This window comes from Fukomys damarensis, unplaced genomic scaffold, assembly GCF_012274545.1.
Source record: "Fukomys damarensis isolate Sample0158 unplaced genomic scaffold, DMR_v1.0_HiC HiC_scaffold_36, whole genome shotgun sequence".
NCBI classification, from domain to species: Eukaryota; Metazoa; Chordata; class Mammalia; order Rodentia; family Bathyergidae; genus Fukomys; species Fukomys damarensis.
The window spans coordinates 5,618,838-5,643,126 of record NW_022900948.1 but is presented as its reverse complement, the minus strand read 5'-3'; the positions used below and the strand labels follow the sequence as shown (position 1 = coordinate 5,643,126).

General features: G+C 35.9%; 2 protein-coding genes across 4 annotated transcripts in view; one reads left to right on the top strand and one right to left on the bottom strand.

Moving 5' to 3' along the window:
• Nucleotides 1-2,859, top strand: part of Lrrc19 (leucine rich repeat containing 19) — a 14,046-nt gene extending 11,187 nt beyond the window's left edge. For both annotated transcript variants that reach the window (XM_010627015.3, XM_010627014.3), the window contains exon 5: nucleotides 630-2,859. In XM_010627015.3, coding sequence (XP_010625317.1) covers nucleotides 630-955 — 326 coding nt within the window. In that variant the 3' untranslated portion in view covers nucleotides 956-2,859. The remainder of the gene's footprint in view (nucleotides 1-629) is intronic.
• Nucleotides 1-21,327, bottom strand: part of Ift74 (intraflagellar transport 74) — a 104,980-nt gene extending 83,653 nt beyond the window's left edge. The window contains exons 1-8 of one of the 2 annotated variants that reach the window (XM_010627016.3): nucleotides 21,105-21,327; nucleotides 18,803-18,938; nucleotides 14,166-14,298; nucleotides 11,457-11,505; nucleotides 9,442-9,540; nucleotides 9,216-9,276; nucleotides 6,661-6,720; nucleotides 4,807-4,868 (exon numbers count right to left, since the gene is read on the bottom strand). In XM_010627016.3, the coding sequence (XP_010625318.1) occupies nucleotides 4,807-4,868; nucleotides 6,661-6,720; nucleotides 9,216-9,276; nucleotides 9,442-9,540; nucleotides 11,457-11,505; nucleotides 14,166-14,298; nucleotides 18,803-18,919 (581 nt within the window). In that variant the 5' untranslated portion in view covers nucleotides 18,920-18,938; nucleotides 21,105-21,327. The remainder of the gene's footprint in view (nucleotides 1-4,806; nucleotides 4,869-6,660; nucleotides 6,721-9,215; nucleotides 9,277-9,441; nucleotides 9,541-11,456; nucleotides 11,506-14,165; nucleotides 14,299-18,802; nucleotides 18,939-21,104) is intronic. The other variant, XM_010627017.3, reaches the window with a different exon arrangement.
• Between the last annotated feature and the right edge of the window lie 2,962 nt (nucleotides 21,328-24,289).

The following is a 24,289-nucleotide window of genomic DNA, read 5'->3' as shown; positions in this document are numbered from 1 at the left end:
CAAAAAAAAAAAAAAAAAAACCTTCTCTGAGTCTTCACTTTTAGTCAAGTCATAATTCTTAATAAATATGAATTAGTAATGGTTTCATATGAGTAACAAAATCTGCAAAGACAAGTATGATTTGACTATCCCTTATCTGATATACTTGGAACCAGAAGTGCTCCAGATTTTATATTTTTTTTGGATTCTGGAATATTTGGATATACATAATGGGATGGGAAGAAAGAAAGTCAGAATACAAAATTAATTTATGTTTCAGAAAAATCTTATACATTTAGCCTGAATATAATTTTACATGATATTTTTAGTTCACCTGGGTTTTGAGTGTGACTTGTCACAAGGTCACATGCAGAAGTTCCTACTTGTAGAATCATGTTTGTGCTTAAAACGTTTCAGATTTGGGCTCATTTTGGATTTAAGGTTAGGGATGCTGAAACTGCAGCTATCTTAGAAAGAGCTATTCTTTCACAAAACTGAAATATCTTTTGTTTAGTGATTAATATACTTTGGCTAAAGAAAACTATAATATATGCTCATTTCTAATACTATTATTGGACAGTAGTAGAATATGCAATTATGATTATTTTATTTTTGTCAAGTTAACAAAAATCGTTTCTTCTTCATTCAAGAACGTGAATCTCTTGGAAAAAGTTGGGCTTTTCTGGTTGGTGTTGTTGTTACTGTACTGTTGACTTCCCTCCTCATCTTTATTGCCATCAAATGCCCGACGTGGTACAATCTTCTACTCAGCTACAACCACCGCCGCCTGGAAGAGCAGGAAGCTGAAGCCTATGAAGACGGCTTTACTGGAAATTCAAGTTCTTTGCAAATACCAGGCACAAACTCAGAAGATACTACAGTGATATTTGAAAAGTTACATTCCTTTGTGTTAGATGATGATGGGTTTATTGAAGATAAATATATAGATACTCATGAATTATGCAAAGAAAATTAATTACTTTCAATATTTTACTTCTCAAAAAATATAAGCAGTCCACTCACAGCTTAGAGAAGGAGATTTTGAAACACAATACACCAAACTATGTATTAATTAGTACAATTATCTATGAAGAGTAAAAATCATGTTTTTCTTTTTTGTTGTTGTTGTTTTGGTTTGGTTTGTTTGTTTGTTTGTTTTGGTACCAGGGATGCAGGTGGTAGCACCACTGAGCTAAATCCCTGGCCTTATGTTTTTCTTATTGTACTAAGCAAGCAGGTCCAAATGCAGTAACTAGCACTAATGTAGCTAACAGTTATATAGTTAATATATGATACCAGAAATACTATATCATCACTGTTCAAGAACCCATAAAACTAGTAAACAGAAGGCCCCAATTATTCATTAATAGAGATTTTCAGATTAACATTTTTATATAATATGTATTAAATTGTACTAAAGTTCCAAACAGTGAAGAAATAAAGGTTTATATCATGAATCAAGGTAAGAAAGAATGATAGCTTCAACTACATCCTGCAAGTGATTTCATGTGCAGTGTGATATCATGGATTAGGAAAATATTTTTAGAAGTTCCTAAATTAGCAAAACAAAATTTCCTCAAAATTTGGTAGCAATTTAAAACACAGTCACAGTGTTCAGACATTAACACTAATCATTACCACTGATCTTGGTCATAACAAAAGCTGTCACCATTATGCACAATTGCCACACTTTATAATCATGGTGGCTTCCGAAGTGGGCACCACATTTATGAATTTTGGGGGTTTTTTAATGCATTTGTCTGCCTCTCTGGGAGACTACTATTCAGATAGGCCTATATTGAGGCTGAAGAGTCTTTTTTTTTTTTTATAAGACTTATGTGCTCATGAATTTTTTTTTTAGACTGAAGAATCTTTAAGTGGTCCATAGACAGCTGTTTGGAATCCAATACATAGAACAATGTTTCCAAAATTGTTTTTTAGAGCACTAATTTACAGTGAGACATCTGGAAGGATTTATATGAAAATAAAAGGGCATGTGGTCAAATTACTATAGGAAACACTTAGTTTAAACAAAGTAAAATAAGATTCTTCGGTATAAGACTAATCTGAGACTCTACTACGCTAAACTCTTCTCTGCTTACTCAAGAGCACAGTATTAAAATTTTTCCAGACTTTCTTCCTAACAAAACCCTTTCTTAGAAGTATACCTAAAACTTCATAGTGCAATAACCCAAAGAATAGACTCTGGAAAACACTAGCCCCAGACTGAAATAGAAAGAATCTGTCTCTGCCAAGAAATTGTAACTTGACAGGATTAAGAGACTCTGAATAGCTGGCTGGATCATGGAGGCGCTACACCAATCACTGGATTAATCTACTGATGTTCAGAGTCTAACATGCTGTAAGGAGGGGGGCCACTGAGTGCCCAGTTGGAGGAGGTGGACCATTGCGAGTGTGCTTTGGAGGGTACATTTCTCCATGGTGCTTTTCCTGCACCAGCTGCTTCCTGGCTGCCATGAACCGAGCAGCTCTGCTCTTCCATATCCTTCTGCCACGTTTCTGCCTTGGAACCAGACAACCACAGGCTGAAACCACTCAAACTGTGAGGCAAATTAAACTTCTCTTCCTTTAAGTTGCGGGTGTTGGATATTCTGTCCTAGCAACAGGAAACCTGTTCAATCCGCCATGTAAAGTGAATTATTTGCCAATTCCTATGCAATCAATTAGCTGCAAGCAAAACTTTAAGAACTTAATGATGCAAACAGGAACATTAAAAAACTAAAGCTAAATCTTTAATTTTTACCTTCCATTCATGGGGAAATTATGTGTACTTAATGCAATTCACAACAACTTCAAGAGAAATTAAATACTTAGGAATTAAACTTACCAAGAAAGCAAAAGATTACAAGAAAAACAAAAGTACAGTACTCTGAGAAAGGAAATTGAAGAGGATTATCAGAAAAATTTTTTTAAAATCCCCTACTTCCAAAACTGTTCTACAGATTTAACACAATCCCAATCAAAATACCAACAGCATTCCTGACAGGACTAGAAAAAAGAATTATTCTAAAATTCATATGAAACCAGAAGAAACCCAGAATAACAAAAGAAATGCTGAACAGCAAGAGCACAACAGGTGGCATCACAAACCTAGATTTCAAATTATATATTTCTTACCATGTACTACACTTAAATCAAAATAGGCCAAAGATCTAAACATTAAAACAGAAACATTCTGATAGACAATAAAATAGATCAAACTCTTAAAAGACATCTGTGTAGACAAGGAGTTTCTTAACAATTTGCATAAGAAATAACATAAGAATCAATACATGAGATTATATTAAATTAAAAAGTTTTGTGCAGGTTATGGTGACACACATCTGCAATCCCAACACATGACGTGGAGGCTGAGGCAGGAGGATTGCAATTAGTTCAAGGTCAGCCTGGGCCACACAGTGAGTTCAAGGCCAACTTGAACTACCCAGAGAGACCCAGTGTTTACAAAAACAAAAAATTAAAATGTTATAAACAGAAAAAAAAAAAGAGTGAAGAAGCAACCTAAAGAATGAGAAAAAAATTTTGCCAGCTGCTCTTTCAACAGAGGATTAATATCTAAACTATATAAACAACTCAAGAAATTAGGCCTTTAAACCGGGCGTGGTGGCGCACACCTGTAATCCCAGCACTCAGGAGGCTGAGGCAGGAGGATCACTGTGAGTTCAAGACCAGCCTGGGCTATATAGTGAGCTCCAGGTCAGTCTCAATGACATAGTGAGACCCTGTCTCAAGAAACCAAAGAAAAGAAAAAAAAAAACAAAAAGAAATGCAAATTAAAAGGCTGGGTTGCAGCTCAGTAGTCGTAGAAATTAAAACAACACTGAGATTCCATCTTACTCCAGAAATAATGCCTATAATCAATAAATTAAATAATAACAAATGCTGGCAAGGCTGCAGTAGAAAAAGGATCTTTCTATATTGTGGGTGGGAATGTAAACTAGTACCACCACTGTGGAAATCAGTGTGGAGATGCTTCAGAAAGCTAAAAATGGAAATTCCATTTGCCCAAGCTATTCCCACACTAGGTATCATCCTGATGGAGTTAAAGACGTGACATTACAATAATATATGCACACTCGTGTTTACCACAGAACAACTCTTACTAGATAAATCTCAGAAGTGGTCTTCATATCCACCCACAGATAGATAAAAAAATTGTGGCATTTATACACAATGGAGTATTAGTCTGTCATAAAAATGATACATTTGAGTCGTTGGTAAAAAAAATGGATATACGCTGAGACCATAATGTTAAGTGAAATAAATCAGACACCCATATAGTTTCTATTTGACAAGAATCCCAAACAATAAGTAAATTAAGGAGCAAAATAAAAGAGATAAGAGAGATAGATCTTTTGAAAATGGGTATTAAGTTTTCTTATGTATAGATACCAACTCTGCATCATGAATGTAATCACTATGTACTTCAAATATGTACTAATAAAAATTTTTTAATTCATAAAAATAAAACATATCTCCTTTCATATGCAGATGTCAGATATTTTGCTCCAATGATAGTAATGTGAATAATAATACAGTATCTTTCATTAGACTGGTGCTACAATATCATAATTCAAATTAGTTAAAGGCCTAAATTGTTAATGGTAGTTATAAAGACATTTTTACCCACCTTAAATGCCCAGAAGCAGAAATCCTATTTATATAATCTACAAGGTAGTTTTATGTATATAAAATGTAGCTACTTAATGGTATAGTAAAATAACAGGTACAAACAGTAAATATTGTAAATATCTATAATAAAACTCACTTATAAATCTGTTTGATTTTTAAATGGGTTTAACTTACGCTTGTCTTTCAGTAAATATGACATCCATACTTTGCGTTTCTCGATCATTTTGAGCTTTAAGCTGAATAAAGAGTTAATACCAAAGTTAGTAATAAAAAAGTAACCATTAAGTCAAACTCTGTCTTTAAAGGTCATTCTGGTTATGAACTAAATGAGTTTGACAATCCTAATTCTATGTGCAGTCTATGGCCATATCACCCTGAGTGTGCCCAATCTCCTCTAATTCTACATGCAAAGTTCCATTAAATGCACACTAATTGTATCATTTACCAGAGACCACTAGATTAAAGTTTTTTTAAGAAGCATCATAATCTCATACCAAAAATATTCATTGTTCTTTAGTGATCTGTCAAACAATAAAATGTAAACTTAATTTATACAAACAGCATTTCAAGAATTGAGTGCTTGGGCTGGGGATTTAGCTCAGTGGTTCCACTGCCTGCCTCAAAAGCGCAAGGTCCCAAGTTTAATCCCCAGTACCAAAAAAAAAAAACAAATTGAGTATTCAATACATAACTGACTGGCAGTATGTTGAATTTAGACTCAACACAAGTTTTTTTTGTTTGTTTTTGTACCGGGGATCGAACTCTGGTCCTTGCACTTGTAAGGCAGGTGGTGGAACCACTGAGCTAAATCCCCAGCCAACACAACTTATAAGCATTCAGGGTTTACCTGAATATTCCTAGCGGATTCTAAATACTAATAAAACACATGAAGATCTTCTTAGTTTTTATTCTGGCATTAAAATAAATTTTTTAATTTATGAATTTTCCTGTGTTCTAACAATATTCTATTTCTTTATTTTATTTTTTTTTTGTTTGTTTGTTTTTTTGAGACAGGGTCTCACTGAATAGTTGAAACTGACCTGGAACTCACTACGTAGCCCAGGCTGGTCTTGAACTCACAGGGATCCTCCTGCCTCAGCCTCCCAAGTGTTGGGATTAAAGGCATGCACCGCCACACCCGGTTTAACAATATTCTAAATTATCAAGGTTTTAGAACTCCAATTTTAGAAAAGACATTTTATAAATTCTAATTTTCACAGATAGTCTCTGATTATGTAAACTATAAGCTATGTAAGTTGTGTTATTTTCTCTAAATGTTTGGATCTAAATAAGCTAGATATTAACATTTATTGTTTTCTACCAAATAACCTGAGAACATGGAACACAAATTCTCATTTACCATTCAAATGTTAAGATTATGTCTGGCATCACGTTTATTCATTTTTTTCCCTTTGTTATAAAAATGATGAACCAGTAGCATTTCTCTTCATTGAGGACTAGCTTCATTTGTATAAAAAGTAACCAGAAATATTTCTCATATAGTATTTATAGGAGCAAATATGTAGATGTGCAATGCAAGTGAAATCAGTTTAGAGAGCTTTGTAGACACTATAGCCTCCACTCAGGAGACAATCAAGAGAGAAAAGACTTAAAAAGACCAAGTAAGAGAACTCAACTGCACTAGGGTCAGAGTACTCACCCATCTCTAAGGTCCATTAGGTTTTGTTTTGTCTTTTGTTTTTTGTTTTTATTTGTACCTGGGATCGAACTCAGGACCTTGTACTTGCAAGGCAGGCAGCGGAACCCCTTGGCCAAATCTCCGGCTCCATTAGGTTTTTGTTTTTTTTGTTTTGTTTTGTTTTGTTGGTTTTTGAGACAGGGTCTCACTATGTAGTTGAGACTGACCTGGAGTTCACTGTGTAACCCAGGCTGGTCTCGAACTCACAGCGATCCTCCTGCCTCAGCCTCCTGAGTGCTGGGATTACAGGCATGCACCACCACACCCGGCCTCCATTAGGTTTTATTAAACTATTTCTAGATATTGCTTATATTTATAAATTTTCTTACCATGTTGTAATCATTCATTACTTCTTCCATTTCAGTATTGGTATTAAGTTTATCTACCAACTACAAAGAAAAATATTAAAAAATCCTATTAGTGCTAAGGTTTTATATAATTCTTAATACAAGTATTCACTCTCACGAATGATGAGAAGTAACTTAAGCTAAGTCTCTAGGTTCAATGCACAGTACCACACAAAAATGAAAACAAGAAAAAAATGAGCAATAATAAAACACCACAGATATTATCTTGAAGAGCTTTACCACCTCTGAAAAAATGGCTAAAGTTATAAAAGTCTAGAAAAGTCCAATCTGTCACTCTTTCATCTTTTCCCCAGAGGAAAAGTATGTTAATAGATTACAAATATACACTATTAAAACCATGAAACTTTTTCTACAAAAAAAAAAAAATCAGGTTATCATGGCTTTCCTCAGGGTAGCCTACCCTGCTTTCTCCAGTGTTATCTTGCTTTTTCCTCTATTACTTGGAACAAGCTCACTTTGCAGAACCAGTTCCTTCCTCACTCTTCACTTTTACTTTTTCAAATAAGGCATAAACAACACACTGGGAAGCCTACTTCACAAAGGAAATGACAGGGCCGAGGATTTAACTCAGTGTGGCACTGTGCCTGCCTCACAAGTGCAAGGTCCTGAGTTTAACCCTGGTAACAGAAAAAAAGGAAATGGCAGCAACAGGCGACACAGACTGTATTTAGAGTCTGTTGCATGCATTATTAACTCACTCACTAAATATTATGTCTACATTTGACCAAAAAATTTAGGAAATAGGGGAGCCTTAGTTTGAAGCAGAGGTCACTAATTAGGAATTAAAAGCAAATTATTTAGACTCAATTGATACTAAAAAAGTAAGCTTTATTAATGAAATATATATTTGTATACATGACATTTTTTAATTTGCAATATAAATAAGTGCTAGTAAGACCTAATATATATTTAGTGCTAACTATACATCAGATACATAGGTGCTTTCTATTTACCACATATTAAACCTACAAACAGCTTATTCTACATGTTTATCTGAAGTACCTTACCTATTAGACTTCACCATAATTAAAAATCATTTTTATCTAATATCATTTCATACCTTGTAAAACTGTTTTTCTCATTTAGAATAGAATATCATTTATTAAAAAATGTTCCACCAAATACTAGGTTCCAAAATGTTATACTAGATTGTATGATTCAACGATTTTAATGATTACAATATACTATAATCAAAAAATGTATTGGTAAACATAATGTAATAGTATTAAGTAGGTGCATCATAATTTACATAATCATTCTTACTAGAAATAGTGAGATAAAAGCTTGTCACTTTCATTAAATCCAGACACCACTTCTGCTTAATACAATCAAGAAGGCGGGAAGAATCAATTCTGACACTGGAAATGTTCACAGCAGCACCGTTACCCCAGTGATTAAAGCAGTTATCAGTACTACTGGAACTACTGTTTCTTTTTTTGGTACCGGGGATAGAACCCCTGTACTTGCACTAGTGAGGCAGGCGCCAGAACACTGTTTCTTCTTAAAGTCCACATTGGCAAGCACCCTTGATGGAACTGTTCGTTATGGACTCTATTTTGACAGAATGCGCACAAAGAACACAACATACAGATGAAGGCAATCTGTGTGCTAAATAATTAAGTTATTTTTAATTTAATGATGGCAATGCTCCATACAAAGGTAAAAAAATCTTTTTAAAGCAAGATTATTGCTGGATGTGGTGGTGCACACCTGTAATCCCAGCACTCGGGAGGCTGAAGCAAGAGGATCTCTGCGAGTTCGAGGCCAACCTAGGATACCCAGTGAATTCAAGGCCAGCCTGAACTACATGGCAAGACCCTGTCTCAAAAAACAAAAATAAAATAAAATAAAGCAACAGCATTATTCACACCCAATAAATTCTACCTATTTTTTAAATTATTTCAATATCGTTAAAGTGGAAGGTATGTGTGTGATTTTGTATTTGTAAGAGCCTCATGCACTCACAGGCCTGGCTTTGGAATGTGACTATCTGGGGGCGGGGGTATGCCCAGCTTGCTGTAGGAGGTGGGTCACTATGGATGTGGCCAGGGAGGGCATATCTCCTTCCAGAGTCCTCCTCGATCTCACCTTGCTGCCTGGTGCTACGCTGTGAGCAGCTCTCCATTTCCAAGCCTCTCTGTAATGCTGCCTGACCTCAGAGCCAGTCAACTACAAACTGAATCATCTACAAACTATGAACCAAAATAAACTTTCCCTCCTTTAATTTGTTGGTGTCAAATATTGTGTCCCACTGACAAGAAAAGTTACTAAGATATAAGTAAATGTATTTGTTTTTAATATTGAAAGAATACATAATGATCTGTTGACACGTTATTTCTGGGGAGAGACATATGGGAGAAAAGAAAGGGGCACTTTATTCTCTGCACTTTATATAGCCTCAATCTTTCACAGGAAATATATATTCAGGTATTACTTCACATTTAAAACAATATATCTTTGGTGGTTAAAAGCAATGAAAATATTCAAAGGAAATTCTCTCAGAAAAAAGACAATACCATGTTGTAGTCTGCTAGTTGTCCTTGAAATTCTTTGATTTCAACAGCTAAAGTCTCTGCTCTGTAAACATAAAATAAATACATTTGTAAATACGTAAATAATTAAATGAACATTCTAAACACAGTAACTACAAATTCAGTATTCTTGCCATATACTCAATGTATACTGAATTAATATTTAGTAATCTGAATACATAAAAATTGCATATTTTAACTGTAAACTTACCTCTTTTCATATGACAAATACACTGAATTCTCTTGATTGTACATTTCTATTTCTTTTTGAAGTTTATTAATTTCAGTTGTAAATTCACTTATTTTACTTCTAATTGAAAAGAAAAAAGAAAGTTAGCAGTATTTCTAAAACTTTTTAATTAAACTTTTCATATATGTGTAACAATATAAATGATTTTGCAAACTTCATTTAAAAAAGAAAATATATCACTGATTTATTTTACCAAGGATAAGGAATAGCCCATCCTATTTTACTCAACTTACGAAAAACTGACAATAGAGATGAGATAGGATCAGAACGGATGTCTGGCTAAACTGTTATAATCCATAGACAGATGTAGATGCCTAACTCTGATCTTCACAGCTTCTGCTATAATTTCTTAATAGTAACACTGAAATGTCAGTGACTAATATTTTGTGGTGTGAGGCTATCTTGTGCATATAGGATATTTAGCAGCATCCCTCATAAGGATACCAGCAGTATTTCCACATAACTCCAGTTCTGACAAACAAAAATGTGTACAGAAATTGCCAAAAGTTCCCCAGGAAGCACTGAGCCCTCTGCTAGGCCAAACAATTACACAAACAGAACTATCCTCTGATATAGAAGCATAAACCCTGGAGAAGAGATGTAATGTAGCAATTAGCAATAGTTCTATTTCCTTTCCTTCTTTTAATTAAAAAGTGACTGAATATCAGATATTATACATTTGATGGCCTTACTATCTTTCTTACTATCTTAGCTTTGAGGACAGATGGGCGAAACCTACACTTTTCCAGACAGGTGAGAAACAAAACCAAGAAGGACTGAAAAGGAAAATAAGGCTTTTTGTGCATGATGGAAGGATGGACTAAATGAAATGGAAGAGAGAAAGAAGCAGATGACAAGTCAGGAAAATAAGAAAATGAATGTAAGAAAGCTGGACACCTGAGCAGAGTTAAGGTAGGTAGAAAACAAAAAAAAAAAGTTATCAATTTAAAACTGTGTAATTACAGACATATAACAAAGCATATGAATTTATTAAAATTAGACCACATTTATATGAACTGACCCTACTTAAGCAAAACCCTTTTTTTTTTGGTTTTTGGTACCGGGTATCAAACTCGGGACCTTGTGCTTGAGAGGCAGGAGGCAGAACCACTGAGCTAAATCCCCAGACCAGCAAAACTCTTGACTATGATATCATAAGTAAATACATGCATCTTTCTTATTAGGTATAATTAGTAATATTTCAATAATATGAGTATGTGTCAAAATAATACAGAAATTTCAATCACTAGTACCAAAAAAAGAAAATACCAAAAAAAGCATAAAAAATTATTTTTACTACTAGATGAAAACAGTGAACTTTAAATATGTTAGTATGAATGTCTGTGTCCCCTCTAAAATTCATAATGAAATTGAATCCTGTTCAACAGAATTAAGAAGTGGAACCGTAAGGTGGTGATTAGGCCATGAAGGTGCTGCTGTCAGATGGGATTAGCGCTTTAGGGAGGGGCTGAAATGTACCAAGTCGGCCACTGTTTGCTCTTCCGTCATGTGACCACACCTATATGGTGCCATTAATAAGGAACAGGCCCTCCTGACATCAAACCTGCCAGCACTTTGATCCCGAATTTCCCAACCTCTATGACTATAAGAAATAAAATTTTGTAAAATACAAATTAACCAATCTCTCATATTTTGTTATAACAGCACAGAGACAAAATATACAGCTTACATGCAAATGCATAAAATTTAAAACCCTAGCCTAATCCTATTATCATATCTATCTTTGTATTATAGCCAAATTAATAAAAGATTATTATAATACAAAATAATTCTTAGAAAAAAAAAAAAACAGACATGAGGGGCCAGGAATTTAGTTCAGGCCTGCCTTGCCAGCGCAAGGACCTGAGTTCAATCCCTGGTACCAGAAAAAAAAAAAAAAACAGACATGTTGTTACTGAAAAAAGTACCATAGCTAAAATTTCATGATCATACAAAGACATGTTTATTTAACATACCGAAGAAGTCCAAGATAGTAAGATTTGTCTAAAATTTGCCTCTGGGGACCTAAAAAAAAAAGGTTTTTTTAATGTTTGTATTCTATTTCAAAATGCCACCAAAATAGCAAGTCCAAATCCAAAGTACAACCAGAATTACATGCGACAATTCTGTCAGTCAACATGAATGTACCAATACATCAAGAAGAATCACTGAAATGGAAAAGACAACTAACAGCTTAGAATCAACACATAAGGGAAGCTTGAATTAAGATCACAAAGATGGATCCAGGTACAGGTATGGTGGCACTTACCTGTAATCACAGCACGCTGGGAGGCTGAGGAAGGAAGATCACAAGTTCAAGCCCAGCCTGGGCAATTTAGTGACTTAGTGAAACCCTGTCTCAAGAAAAAAAAAAAAAAGAAGAAGAAGAAGAAGAAAAAAGGACCAAGGGACATATCTCAGTAGGAAGGCCCTGGATTCAGTCCCAACTACTACTAAAACGAAACAAACAAAAAGATCACAAAGATGGGGTTGAAGTGAAGTTGTTAAGACAATAGATAGACTGACTAAATGGAAACTTAGGTCTATGGAAGCCTGGAAAACAGCTGTCCGAAACAACTTAATGCAACAAAACATATTAGCATTATCGAGTAAAATATTCACATGGGACTACTGAGCACTTGACATTTGGCTGGTGCTACTAGAGAAATGATTTTTATTTTACTTAATTCTAATTAATTTAAATGAGTATCTGTAAGCAACTACTGGCTACCTTATTGGAGAGTGCAAATATTTCTCACTGTAAGCAAGAGACTATGAGTTTTCAAATTTGTCCCAGAGATTTTTTTTTTTCTTTTGGTGTTGGGACTAGAACCCAGGGCCTCATGCATGCTAGGCAAGTACTTGGCTCTATCATAGAGCTACATCCAAGCCTTCAGAATTTTTTTTTAAATAATCTTATATTTTAGTAGGACTAAGTGTCTTTCTGGGTTAAATGTCCAGACCTTGCAAGAGATGAAGTGTCCTGCAAAGTGAGAGAGGTGAGGCCAGAGAGTACTTCCCCTTCATGAGGTCCATGCTGAGAAAAGAGAGGGAACATCGTACTATAACAGGAAATGGGACAAAAGCGAGTGAGAACAAAACTCACAACAGATAGGGGTGCATAGTTAACAGAACTGTGAACTTTTGATGTATGCTGGTAGAAACTAATAATCTTAAATAATATTAGTTCTGTTTTGAAGGATAACCTTACAGTAATAAACATGTAATAAAGCCTCCAGATAATTTTACTGATTCTACCTGTAATGTTTTTGAATAAGTAATATTACACATAAGCATGTCTGTCAATATATTATTTAAGAATAGTTAAAATTATTACAGAATTTTGACTCATTTGTTAACACTACTGATAATTATTAAACAGATGTCTAAAAGAAATCAATTGGGTTTTAATATTTAGTGAGCTAAATAGTAATGTAAGAAAATTTAAGCCAGGTGTGGTGGCACACAACTGTAATCTTAGCACTCAAGGAAGCTGAGGCAGGAGGATCTCAGGTTCAATCCCAGATTACATGATTAGTGACTGAGTGAGACCCTGTCTCAAAATAAATAAAAAAGATTTGGGGATGTAGCTCATGGAAAGCCCTGGATTCAAACCCCACTCCCACAAGAGGAGAGGAGAGGGAAGGTAGGAGTGGGAAGGAGAGAAGCGGAGAGGAACGGAGTGGAGTGGGGAGGAGAGGTAAATCTCCTGAACAGCATGACTTACTACATTCTAAAAAACATAATCATCTCTCAGTGTCTGCAGGAGACAGCTTCCAAGACTCCCACATGGATGTCAAAATCCAGGGATATGCAAGTTCTTCATATAAAATGGCAGAGTTTTGTATGTAATACACACATTTTCACAAGTATTTTAAATCATTTCTAGTTTATCATACCTCATAAAAGATAAATACTATATAAATAGCTGTTTTACTGTATTAATTAGAGAATACTGACAGGAAAGTCTGTATATGTTCAGTATACGTGCTGGATTTTGTTTTATTTTTTCTATTTCTGATCTGCGGTTATTGAATCTGCAGATGTAGAAACTATAGAAAAAAAGCATAATATCTTAAAATAAATTTTTTACCAACAGAATAACTTCAGCCCTGATAAAGCAATTGTCACACATAAAGAAATCAAAAAATTCTTTATTAAAAAGTCTATCAAGTTTTGGCATACATTTATATATATATAAAATCAAATTTATGAATCACAACATATAATGCATCATTATGCCTTTCTAAACAGAGACCTGATGAGAGGCTCATATGGCTACATGTTAGCCTCCTTCCTATAAGTTAGCTGTATAACTGAGTATTAATTTCAGAAAAAAAGTAACATTTTTGACTCTTAATGCAGGTATTTTAAGAGTATCATTTTGATACTCTTTAAATATTTCAGACTATTGTATATGGTGTAAGAAGTTTAATTTTCAATCCTGGATTTTTCTTCAAATCATTTCAAATTTCTTCAATAATAAAAAAGTTCTGCATTCAGAAAAATGAAGATCAAGACAGCTGTTATATGTATATGACTCTCGAGTTTACAATGCATTTTCACATTCATCGTGTTGTAGCAATTTTGGAAGGCAATGAAAAAGAACTACATGCTGTAATTCTGACTTAGTAATTAAGTTACAATCTCATTAATCATTAGTTACAATCTCATTTTACAGCTACCTTTCATCCCAGTCTTCATTCCGCTCAACCCTTGCTGTGTAACAGGACGGTCAGCAACTCTGATCTGAGATGACAAAACCCCACCAGTCCCCAAGGGGCCACGAGAGCCTGGTCTTGCTGTTCCAGGTGGCGTCTAAATAATAACAAGATTTTACTTTTCTCAAACAGAAGGAAAATAATTATACCTTCTACTGTTACTAGATTGCGAAGAGCATTTTTGAGACAAATTAAATTCTATACAAATGATAAAATAGTCTTTATGTTTTTTCAATATCTAAAATATACTATTCAATGTTATTAAATAATTTTCTTCAACATTTAAAATTCTATGACTATACCATATTTTATTAAAACTTTAAATTTTATGTGTAGACTATAATATTTCAGAACTGGAAAGGAACTGAATGTCCACAAAAGGAAATGGTTAAATAAGTTGTAGTATATAATAAAGTAGTTTACAGGGCAGTATTGTATGCATAATTTTATTTTTGTAAAAATAAAGTCTAGACCTGAGTTCAATCCCCGGTACAAAAAAAAAAAGTCTAGAAAATCATTAAAAATAGTGACAATGGTTATTTCTACATATTGTAGTTGATTTATATTTTCTCCTTTATATAATTTGGTGATTTCATCATTATAATAATGAATATATATATTAACCTTCTTAATCAATTTTTTATTTTTATTTTTTATACTGGAGATCAAATTCGGGTCCTTGCGCTTGCAAGGCAGGTGCTGGAAACACTGAGCTAAATCCCCAGCCCATTCTTTATTTGATTTTGAGATACAGTCTCACAAAGTTGCCCAGGCTGAGGTCAAACTTGTGATCCTCCTGCTTCAGCCTCCCAGAGTGCTGGGATTAAAGGCATGCACCATGCCTTACTAGGAGTATACATCATATGAAAAATAAATTGGACATGATTCCATCACAAGACAGCCATGTTAAGTACTAAAGGACTGATTTCATTCAAAAAGGATTTGTATGATTACTCAAAATAATTCTCTACTTGAAGTTTGCAAAATTCAATGTAACATTACACACCCATAAGAAAAGACAAGACAAGAAAAGACACTTCTTTTCAGCTCATACAGGACAGGAATAGAAAATATAAAAGACAATCTCAAAGTGTTCCAAAATACTCCTCCTTCTTCTGTTCTATCCTCCTAACCTTCTTTTCTTCTATTTACTTCCCTACCAAAGTGAAGTACAGTAGTAGATTAATATGGGGTAGAAATTTGAGATAGAAGTTAAAAACAATTACCATCATGCTTTTTGCTTTTAATTGTTAGCTGTTAGTTCTTAAATTCCATAAAACAAAACGATTGTTAAATGATTCTGAAAATCACTTGGGAATTATTTTGAAGATGGGGCAGCAATAGTACACATTACAGAGAATTTGCTGGCCACAGACTTACGAAGTTAAATGAAATGAGCTCAAGGTTAGCCTAAGTGATCTCTGAGAAAATGCTAAATCCCCCCTTGGAAAAACCTCCTAAATAATTTCTCTTTAGCTTTACACAAGCTGTCACGGCTTGTGTTTAGATATCCCCCAAAGCCTCCTGCGGTCATAGTAGGGCTTTCTCAGAAGTGGCTGGGTCTAGAGTGTGTGATGCTGGAATAGATTCATGGTACAATGCTAGGATCAAAGGCACTAGGATTAAGGGTGTAAGTGCTACCCAACCCTAAGTAGTCCAGATAAAAGGGGCAGAAAGATGCTGTTTAGGTCCCTGTTGCTCAGCGGTTCGGTGGCCTGCCTTGCAAGCGCAAGGACCCAAGTTCAATCCCCGGTACCAAAAAAAATAAATAAATAAAATTAAAAAAAAAATTACCTCACAAATAGGAGGTAGTGAATAAATGTCAGATTCTTTTATAAATATTACATTAACAAGCATCAATTTCCCAGCCATCCCTCTGTTGGGTATCTTTCCAAAAGAATTGAAAGAATCATATCACAGTCATATATGCACACCCATGTTCATAGCAGCACAGTTTATAATAGCTAAAACTTGGAAAGAGCCCATTTGCCCATCAATTGGAAACTGGATAAAGATGTGGTTTTTCTATGAAATGGAGTACTACTCAACCATAAAGAATGAAAAAGTAGTCATTCATAGGTAAATGGGTTCATTTTGAGGATATACTCCTAAGTGAAATAAATAAGTCACACATATGCAAATACCGAATAGTTTCTCGGGTGTGAAAAACTGAAATAGTACTCAAGATCCTAATGGGGCAATTAGCAATGTGAAATAGGAAGAAAGGGACCAAAGGTATAGGGACAGTGAGGATAGGGAAAGGGGAATAAGGGAAAAGGAAAAAAAATATGAGAAAATGTAAAAATGGAATTAAAGTGTTTGAAGGTGGGGAGGGGAGGGAGGGGGAGAAGGGAGGGCGGGGACAAGGGGAAAAAATGAGAACCAAGACCTGGCATGTAAAGGTACAAGAACCCAGTAATGAATGTAACTGTACTGTTTACCTAGAATGTACCAATAAATTCAATTAAAAAAACAAGCATCAATTTTTACTAAAATAAAAAAGGTACCCTAGCTTAGTACCATATACTGTCTAAAAAGACTTCAGAAAAACCATTTCTGTCTAGAGGATGGTAATGTGGTAATTACCCGAAACTTGAGAAAACCTGAAAACTTTAGGAAAACCCAAACATCTCAAAAATATTCTCTACCCCCTCTGAAGAAATGCTGTCCTCTTTAAACTGAAACACAGGACTCAGTAATATCTCTGTTTCATTGGAGTTTTAGTATTAGCCCTACACACCTATTGAGTTAGTCAAAACCATCTGTGTCAATATCAGAGAAAATACTATGGACAATTTGATGTATTCATGTCTTTCTACTTCATTTCTTTCTATGATATATACATGTATGCTTGCATGTTAAACTGATATTACCCTGCTTCTTTCTTAATACCGCATTATGAAAGTATATTCTTTTATCAAACACATATTTTAAATTATTTTGAGATAGATTTCTTACTATGTAGTCCTGGCTAGCCTTGAACTCCTGATGTAGCCTAAAACAATCCCCGTCTCAGCCTTCCTTGTTCTAGGATTACAGGCATGCACCACTACATCCAGCTGGAAATTAATGACTACCTATAGATTACTATGATAACAAACACATCATAATGTAAGATTCGTGTGATAAGGTCATTTAAGGTGCTTCCAAATTTTCACTATTAGAATAATGAAAGTAGTAATTATTTTTATAGGTTTTAAACTGTAAAACTAGAACTAGCAGTTTGTAAACTTTATCCAACTTTTTAAAATGTGGTGTTTCTCTTACTGATTCACTGACATGATGCTACATTATATTAAAAATAGTTTTTAACATTTTCTAGAGTTTGTTTCCAGGTTGTAGCAATCTGAGTACAGTTTCAGTAATACTCATAGTACTTTTATATTAGGCTATTATACTTTTCTTATTTTTGCCTTTTAAAGTTGTTCTTAATGAATTTTGGAATAGATGTATAATGATGTTCCACCCAATCCAGAGAACAATTTCATGGAATTTGTTTGGACATAAAGTTTATAGTCTTATAGAAAGAGCTCAGCCAGCCACGATGACACACACCTGTAATCCCAGCATTCAGGAGGCTGAGGCAGCCACACAGTGGGTTCAAGACCAGCCTAAACTACAGAGTAAGATGCAGTCTAAAATAAATTAAAAATTTAAAAAGCTAGAGAGGAAGAGGGAGAGAGACCATCTATAAATAAGCAAAGCTTGCTCTTTAAGATTCTGAATCCTAGGTATGTTTTTCTACCACTTTATTGCTTCTTTTTAATTCTTTAATGATATTTTTATTATAAATTCAAATATATAAATCTAAAAAGCTTTCCTGGGCCAGGGATTTAGGTCAGTGGTGCTGCCACCTGCCTCTCAAGCACAAGGTCCTGAGTTCAATCCCTGTTACCACACACACACACACACACACAAACAGCTTTCCTTTTCATTGCTTGGTGTTTCTGTCATAATTATAAAGCTCTAGTTCACATCAAGTTTATTTACACTCTTGATTATATCTTCCCTTAATACAGTTATGGTTTCATTTTTAAAACATCAAGTTTCTGTTTTTAATTTTTAAATTTTTATTAGTATACATATGATACCATAATTAAAAAGATGTGAAGGTGATCAAAAATGGTTTGTTTGTTTTTTGGTACCAGGGATCGAACTCAGAACCTAGCGCTTGCAAGGCAGGTGGTAGCACCACTGAACTAAATCCCTGGCCTTCAAAAATGTTTTCAAACAAATAATTTATTAGTTTTTTTAATGTTCTCTGGAATTCTCTGCCTTTATCAATTAATTTAATGTCATCTTAATAATTAAATTCTTATATATACTTGATTCTATTTCTAGCCTATTCCATTTAATTTGATTGTGGCCCCAATATACCATACCACTTAAATTATTATAGCTCTAAAACAAATTTGTGAATCAGCAATAGTGTATTGAGATTCCTCCACATTTATAGTTTTATATGTTTCCTCCCAAAAAACGCTTAAATCATGTCCTTAAAAAATAAAGGAATAACAAAAACATAATTTTTAAGATATAGGGATTTCTAGCTTCTACCAGAAAATACATAGAAGAGCTCAATAAATTTCTTTTAAACTTACTCCAGTTGTCACTCGAATATGTCCTGATGGAGGTCGTATTCCGGAAGGAGGCCTTCCTGTCAGCCCAATTCCACTTCGTGAAACAGGGCGGGATGAAGATTTGTGATTACTGGCCATTTTCCGTTCATATAAACCACTGGAAAAAATAAATAGTTCAATTATCCTTAGATGTCTTTTACAGCAAAACACTAGTGGCCCATCATAGCCTTCCTTCAAACATTTAACTCATGATGATTTTTCTTGCAAATTGCCATTCCAGGTACCATTACAAGACTAAGCCTACTTTAATTTTGTTCAAATGTGACATTATGGCTCCACTTAGAACTATAGGATTATTACAATATTTCTTCTTCATCTATTATCTTACCAAAATGCAAGCTCCTCTAAGTATATCTCCTTGATGTTTCCGCTTCTTAATCATCGTTTCTATCTAATCTCTGTTCCTGCCACTCTCAGCAAATGATTTGATTTACTAATCTGAGAAAATTAGGACATATATTCCATAACCTTCAGAGCACAAAATTTACATTCATCCTGTCCTCCAATGTCAAGAATCATTCCATCTCTCATTCAAGATCAATCTCTATTCTGATTTTCCCTCTTGATCCCACTACCTTTGGGACATTATCCTTCCCACCTTCTTTGGGGCATTACCTCCACTCTCCCTGATATATTTAAATTTTCTCCTTTCTTGCAGCCTACTGTCACACTGAACTGCATTTCTTAACCACACAAATAAATTTCTTGGTCCTGCAACCATCTCTAAGTCAGTCTCAAACATTCTTACGGGGCCCAAAGTGAGGGAGAGAGGAACTACACTCTGCTACACAAACTCTTAAAAGTAGCCTATTTTCATGAGCTCCTACATTACTAGATTTCCATTCAAACAACCTCTGCTAAAATCACCAGGGATGTAGATGTCATCTGTCCACCCTTAAGGAAATCATCTCTCTAACACTCGCCTCTTTGGATTCTCCCTTTTCAGTCTCTGAACTTATTCTATGGCTTATTTTTCTTTCTTCTCTCTAAACTCTCCTAGGACCACCTCATCCATACTCAGGGTTTTAACAATTCATAAGTTCACAACTCCATATCTCCAGCCCCAACACACCCAAATATAACTACCTAACATTTCAGACGTTATCTAGATATTTCAGCATAAACATATGTAAATCTAAGCTCAGCTTCATCCCCCAAAATGTGTTCTTTTCGGTGCCATTTCCTGCTCACATAAGCAACAAACTTCATCCCTGATTTCTCCTCCCTCTCACTCCCCATAGCTAATCACTTGGTCCTACTGATTTTCCTAAAAGTACTTCCTTTCTTTCTATTCCTCCAGCACTGGCCAGTTTGGGGTCTCACTGACTCAAGCAGATTACATCAGCTTCCTAATTAGCCCCCTTGCCTAACATGCATCTCACCTCCTATCTTAGATTCTAGGAACCCTTCCACGACCACTCTATAACCACCTACTACCTACACCTTCTTTTTCCAAAAGCTAATAGGGAAAACCCTTTGTTTCCAGCAGAATTAGTCACTGCCCTGTTTTTCAGGTAACTTTCAGAAAATGTACAATATACTTCCACCTGATTTTCTTTGCCAGTGGTTTACTATAGAAGAAAAGGCTTAATATACCATCAGTCCCAGCAGGGATTAAGAAAAAAGGAGAGGAGAGGCACTAGTAAACTCTGGGGTTATTCAACCAAATACCAAATATTCATACAAGCCCATCCTTTGGTTCCAGAAAGATTAGGAACACAAACTCTACCTCTGACAGTCATCAGTTGCATAATTTTGACACATCACTTAATCCTTCTGGATGTTTCCTTGTCTCTAAAGCAGAGGTACGGCCAGGAGCCCTACCTTGCAGGATTGTGAAGATTACACACATTATATGAAAAATATTTGACTCCTAATTATTATTACTAGCTTTTGCCTCCCTAAGCTAACCACTCTCACATATATGTAGTGGCAAGGTGCTAAGTCCTTTCTTCTGTAAACAGACAGAAATCTACCATAGTACTCTGTAAAACCCTTCAGCACACACTGACTTCTCTGAGGCTCTTGATCCTTCCCCAAGGTCTTGGTGTGGCAGTCTGCTCAGGAGATGGATGCCTGAGGAGATCACCGCATACCTCTTGCCCAAAAAGAAGTGAGAACTTCCCTGGCCGGGCAAAGACCCCGTCGCTAACAGCTTTGGGCAGAATAATTCGAATTTGTTTTGTTTGGAGCAATCAGGGTCGCCTACGAGAGGCACCTGGCAAAGAAGGAAGGAAGAGGGATGTGACCTAGGATTTCTCACCTCCGCGGGCGCAGAAGGGCAGCCGCAGGGCTCCAACCACTTTCTGAGGCCGCCACAGCTGAGGAGCCCACAGGCACTCGTAGCCTCCTCGAAGCTCCTGGTTCACTTCAGTTCTGCTTTCCAGGGCCCTCAGGCCTAACCCGGAGCGTCTGTGAGCCTCGGCGTATCCCGGCAACGAGGGCGGAACTGAAAAAGATCCCTCCTCCTGATTGGCCAATCTTCCGCCTCTGATCCCCGTAGCAACAAACTGAACGAGATCAAAATGTTATCGCGATGTTTGAGAAGTAACTTCTGTGGGATTTTTATTTCCCGATTTCGCAATTATTTTTTGGAAGAAATGGAAAACAACAAGTTGTGGAAAACAGAAGAGACGATTGTGTTCCAACGCCTTGGTTGCCTTTTCCTTTTTCTCTTGTGAGACAGGGTCCTCTAATATAGCTCAGATTGGCCTCGAAATCTCCATCCTGCCGCCCCAATTTCCTTAGTGCTGATTATAGGCCTGTGCCATAACGCCCACCTCCGTTGTCATGATTTTCTTGATAAAGAAACTTCTAAGGGCCTTACCTGAACTGATGTTATATCGCTAAATAACTATCTGCTACCACGCAACGGGTTAAGAATACTTAGAAGTTATTAAGTAAAGGCAATATACTGTACAATTTTTTTATTCTTAATTTGTCTTGGTTTTCCCTCCTGTTACTGCATAACACAGACATTAAGTATGGCTGCGATTCTATCACCATCTATCCTAATTAGAAGCTTGGTCTCTTGAAATGTCCCTTCATTAGAGTTCTTTGATCTAAGTGTGGAAGGCTATGAATTAGAGGAAAAGTGTTCTTACAAAAAAAATTTTTTTAGAAACTACTTGCAATCACCACTTTGTACAAAAATAATTGAGAATCAAATGGTCCCAAATCCCACTTTTCTAATAAAATAACATAAACTTTGTTTTCTTCTGGTCTTCATACAGAGAGCAAATTAATTGCACACAAACTGACATTTCAATATTATCTTACCCTAGGCCTGGGGATATAGATCAGTGTCGCCGTGCCTGCCTGCCAAGCGCCAAGATTCTGAATTCAATCCCTGGTACCGGGAAAAGAAAAACAAAATATCTTACCCATTATTTCCAATTTACACATATATTATTCACATCCAGATTTATTCTCATATGTGCTTGCCTTCAAGGAGTTTAAAACCAGTGCAGTGCAAAATGCAGTAATGTCACATAGCTCCATCCTTCCTTAAAATTTATAAAATACTTTCTTGTAATTATCTCATTTGGGCCTGACCCGTGTGCCGTAGTCATTTGTCGTCCTTTTGGTCACTACGGAGCTAACCAGTTTTGACAGTGTACCTCCCTTACTGCTCCTCCCCCATAGTAAACGAAAGAGACTGATGCCAGCTTTCTTAGTCTTCCTTATTTCTGAGGCATGAGCATACTGTCTGCTGGACACGCCAATCTAGTCTGACACACACACTCCAAACGTGAATGAGGCAGACCTTCGTGGAACCTATTCAAGGAAGGGCGACAGCCTCAGTTACTCAGGTTCTAAGACCGCAAAGGTCTGTCAGCAGCGATCAAGGGAGCGGGAGACTGAGTATGCTAGTGCAAGCTGTAGTGACTGTGCTAAGAGGCTTTACTGGGAGCAGAACTCTAGCCTATTTCTCCAGCCTCCTGGAAAGTCTGTGAGCCATTTCATGAGCTTTAAAAAATTTCTTTTCTGCTCTTAAATCACGCATAGATGGTTTCTGTTGCTTCCAATTAAGAACCCTTAGACCTAACAGTTGAAATTAGCAGGACAGACATTATCACATTTCAAAGAGATGTGTAATTTGCTTAAAATCACTTGAGTAAAAAAAGTAGTGTCTCTATTCCTATATCCTTTTCCTGATGAAAAAGTACAGAATAGGAATATATCTCACTTATTAGACTCTTCTTTCAAGTAGGCTCCACCTTGCTTAGCATGACAATTGTATATTGGATTCTATTATTTTTGTTTCACTTCAGTTTTGTGGTTCAAAGGATCAAATCCCAGGCCTCATATGTGCTAGGCAAGTACTCTACCACTGAGGTACATCCCAAGCCTCCAACGGTTCTGTTGTTTCTAAGACACAGGGACTTGCTGGATATTGTGGCACACACCTGTAATCCCAGTACTTTGGAACACTGAGGCAGGAGGATTCCAAGTTAGAGCTTGGCCTAGGCAACGTGGCAAGACCCAGTCCCAAAATAAAAAGAGCTGGGCCAGGGATTTAGCTCAGTGGTTCCGCCACCTGCCTTGCAAGCACAAGGACCTGAGTTCAATACCTGGTACCAAAAATAATAAAAATAAAAATAAAAAGAGCTGGGCCAGGGATTTAGCTCAGTGGTTCCGCCACCTGCCTTGCAAGCACAAGGACCTGAGTTCAATACCTGGTACCAAAAATAATAAAAATAAAAATAAAAAGAGCTGATGGGCTGCGGATTTAGTCCAATGGTTCTGCCACCTGCCTTGCAAGTGCATAGGTCCTGAGTTTGACCCCAGGTACCAAAAAAACAAACAAAAAGGGTTGAGGATGTAATGAGTGTGAAAATTCTGGATTCAAACCCAAATACCACCAAAAATATGTAACAACAACAACAATAATAACAATAGAGGGTTTCGAGAAGCCTGGCTAGAGTTCAGTTAAGGAGAATCTTTGTGGGTGTTTCTTATTATTTGTGACTATCTGAAGAGTGTGCATTCCTTGAGAGAGGAATCATCTTTATTTTATACCCCAAGTGCCTGCCATAGTGAGTACCTTACGGTAAACACTTATTAAATGTATTGACCTAAGGACTGCGGTGAAATCACAGGAATTCAACAATAGTGAAGCAGCTGAGATTTGCAAGGCTGCCACATGGCTTCAGAATTAAAGATGTTCAGAATTCAAGCCTAGGCATCACTTTCTTTTAGAAGGACTTACTTTATCCCCGCCATACAGCTTATCTTTGTTTTTCCTTTTCTGCCTTTGCTTTTACTGTTCCAGCTATTTTCAAAGATCTCATCCTCTATATTTATACATACTGTATGTCAAGGTTTCTTGATTATTTAGTTTTCTTCCTCATTGCTATGTAGTTATATATTGTGGTGCTGGAAATTGAACTCAGGGCCTCATGCATGCTAGGCTACTAGTTTATATTGAACTAAGCCCCCAGCCCT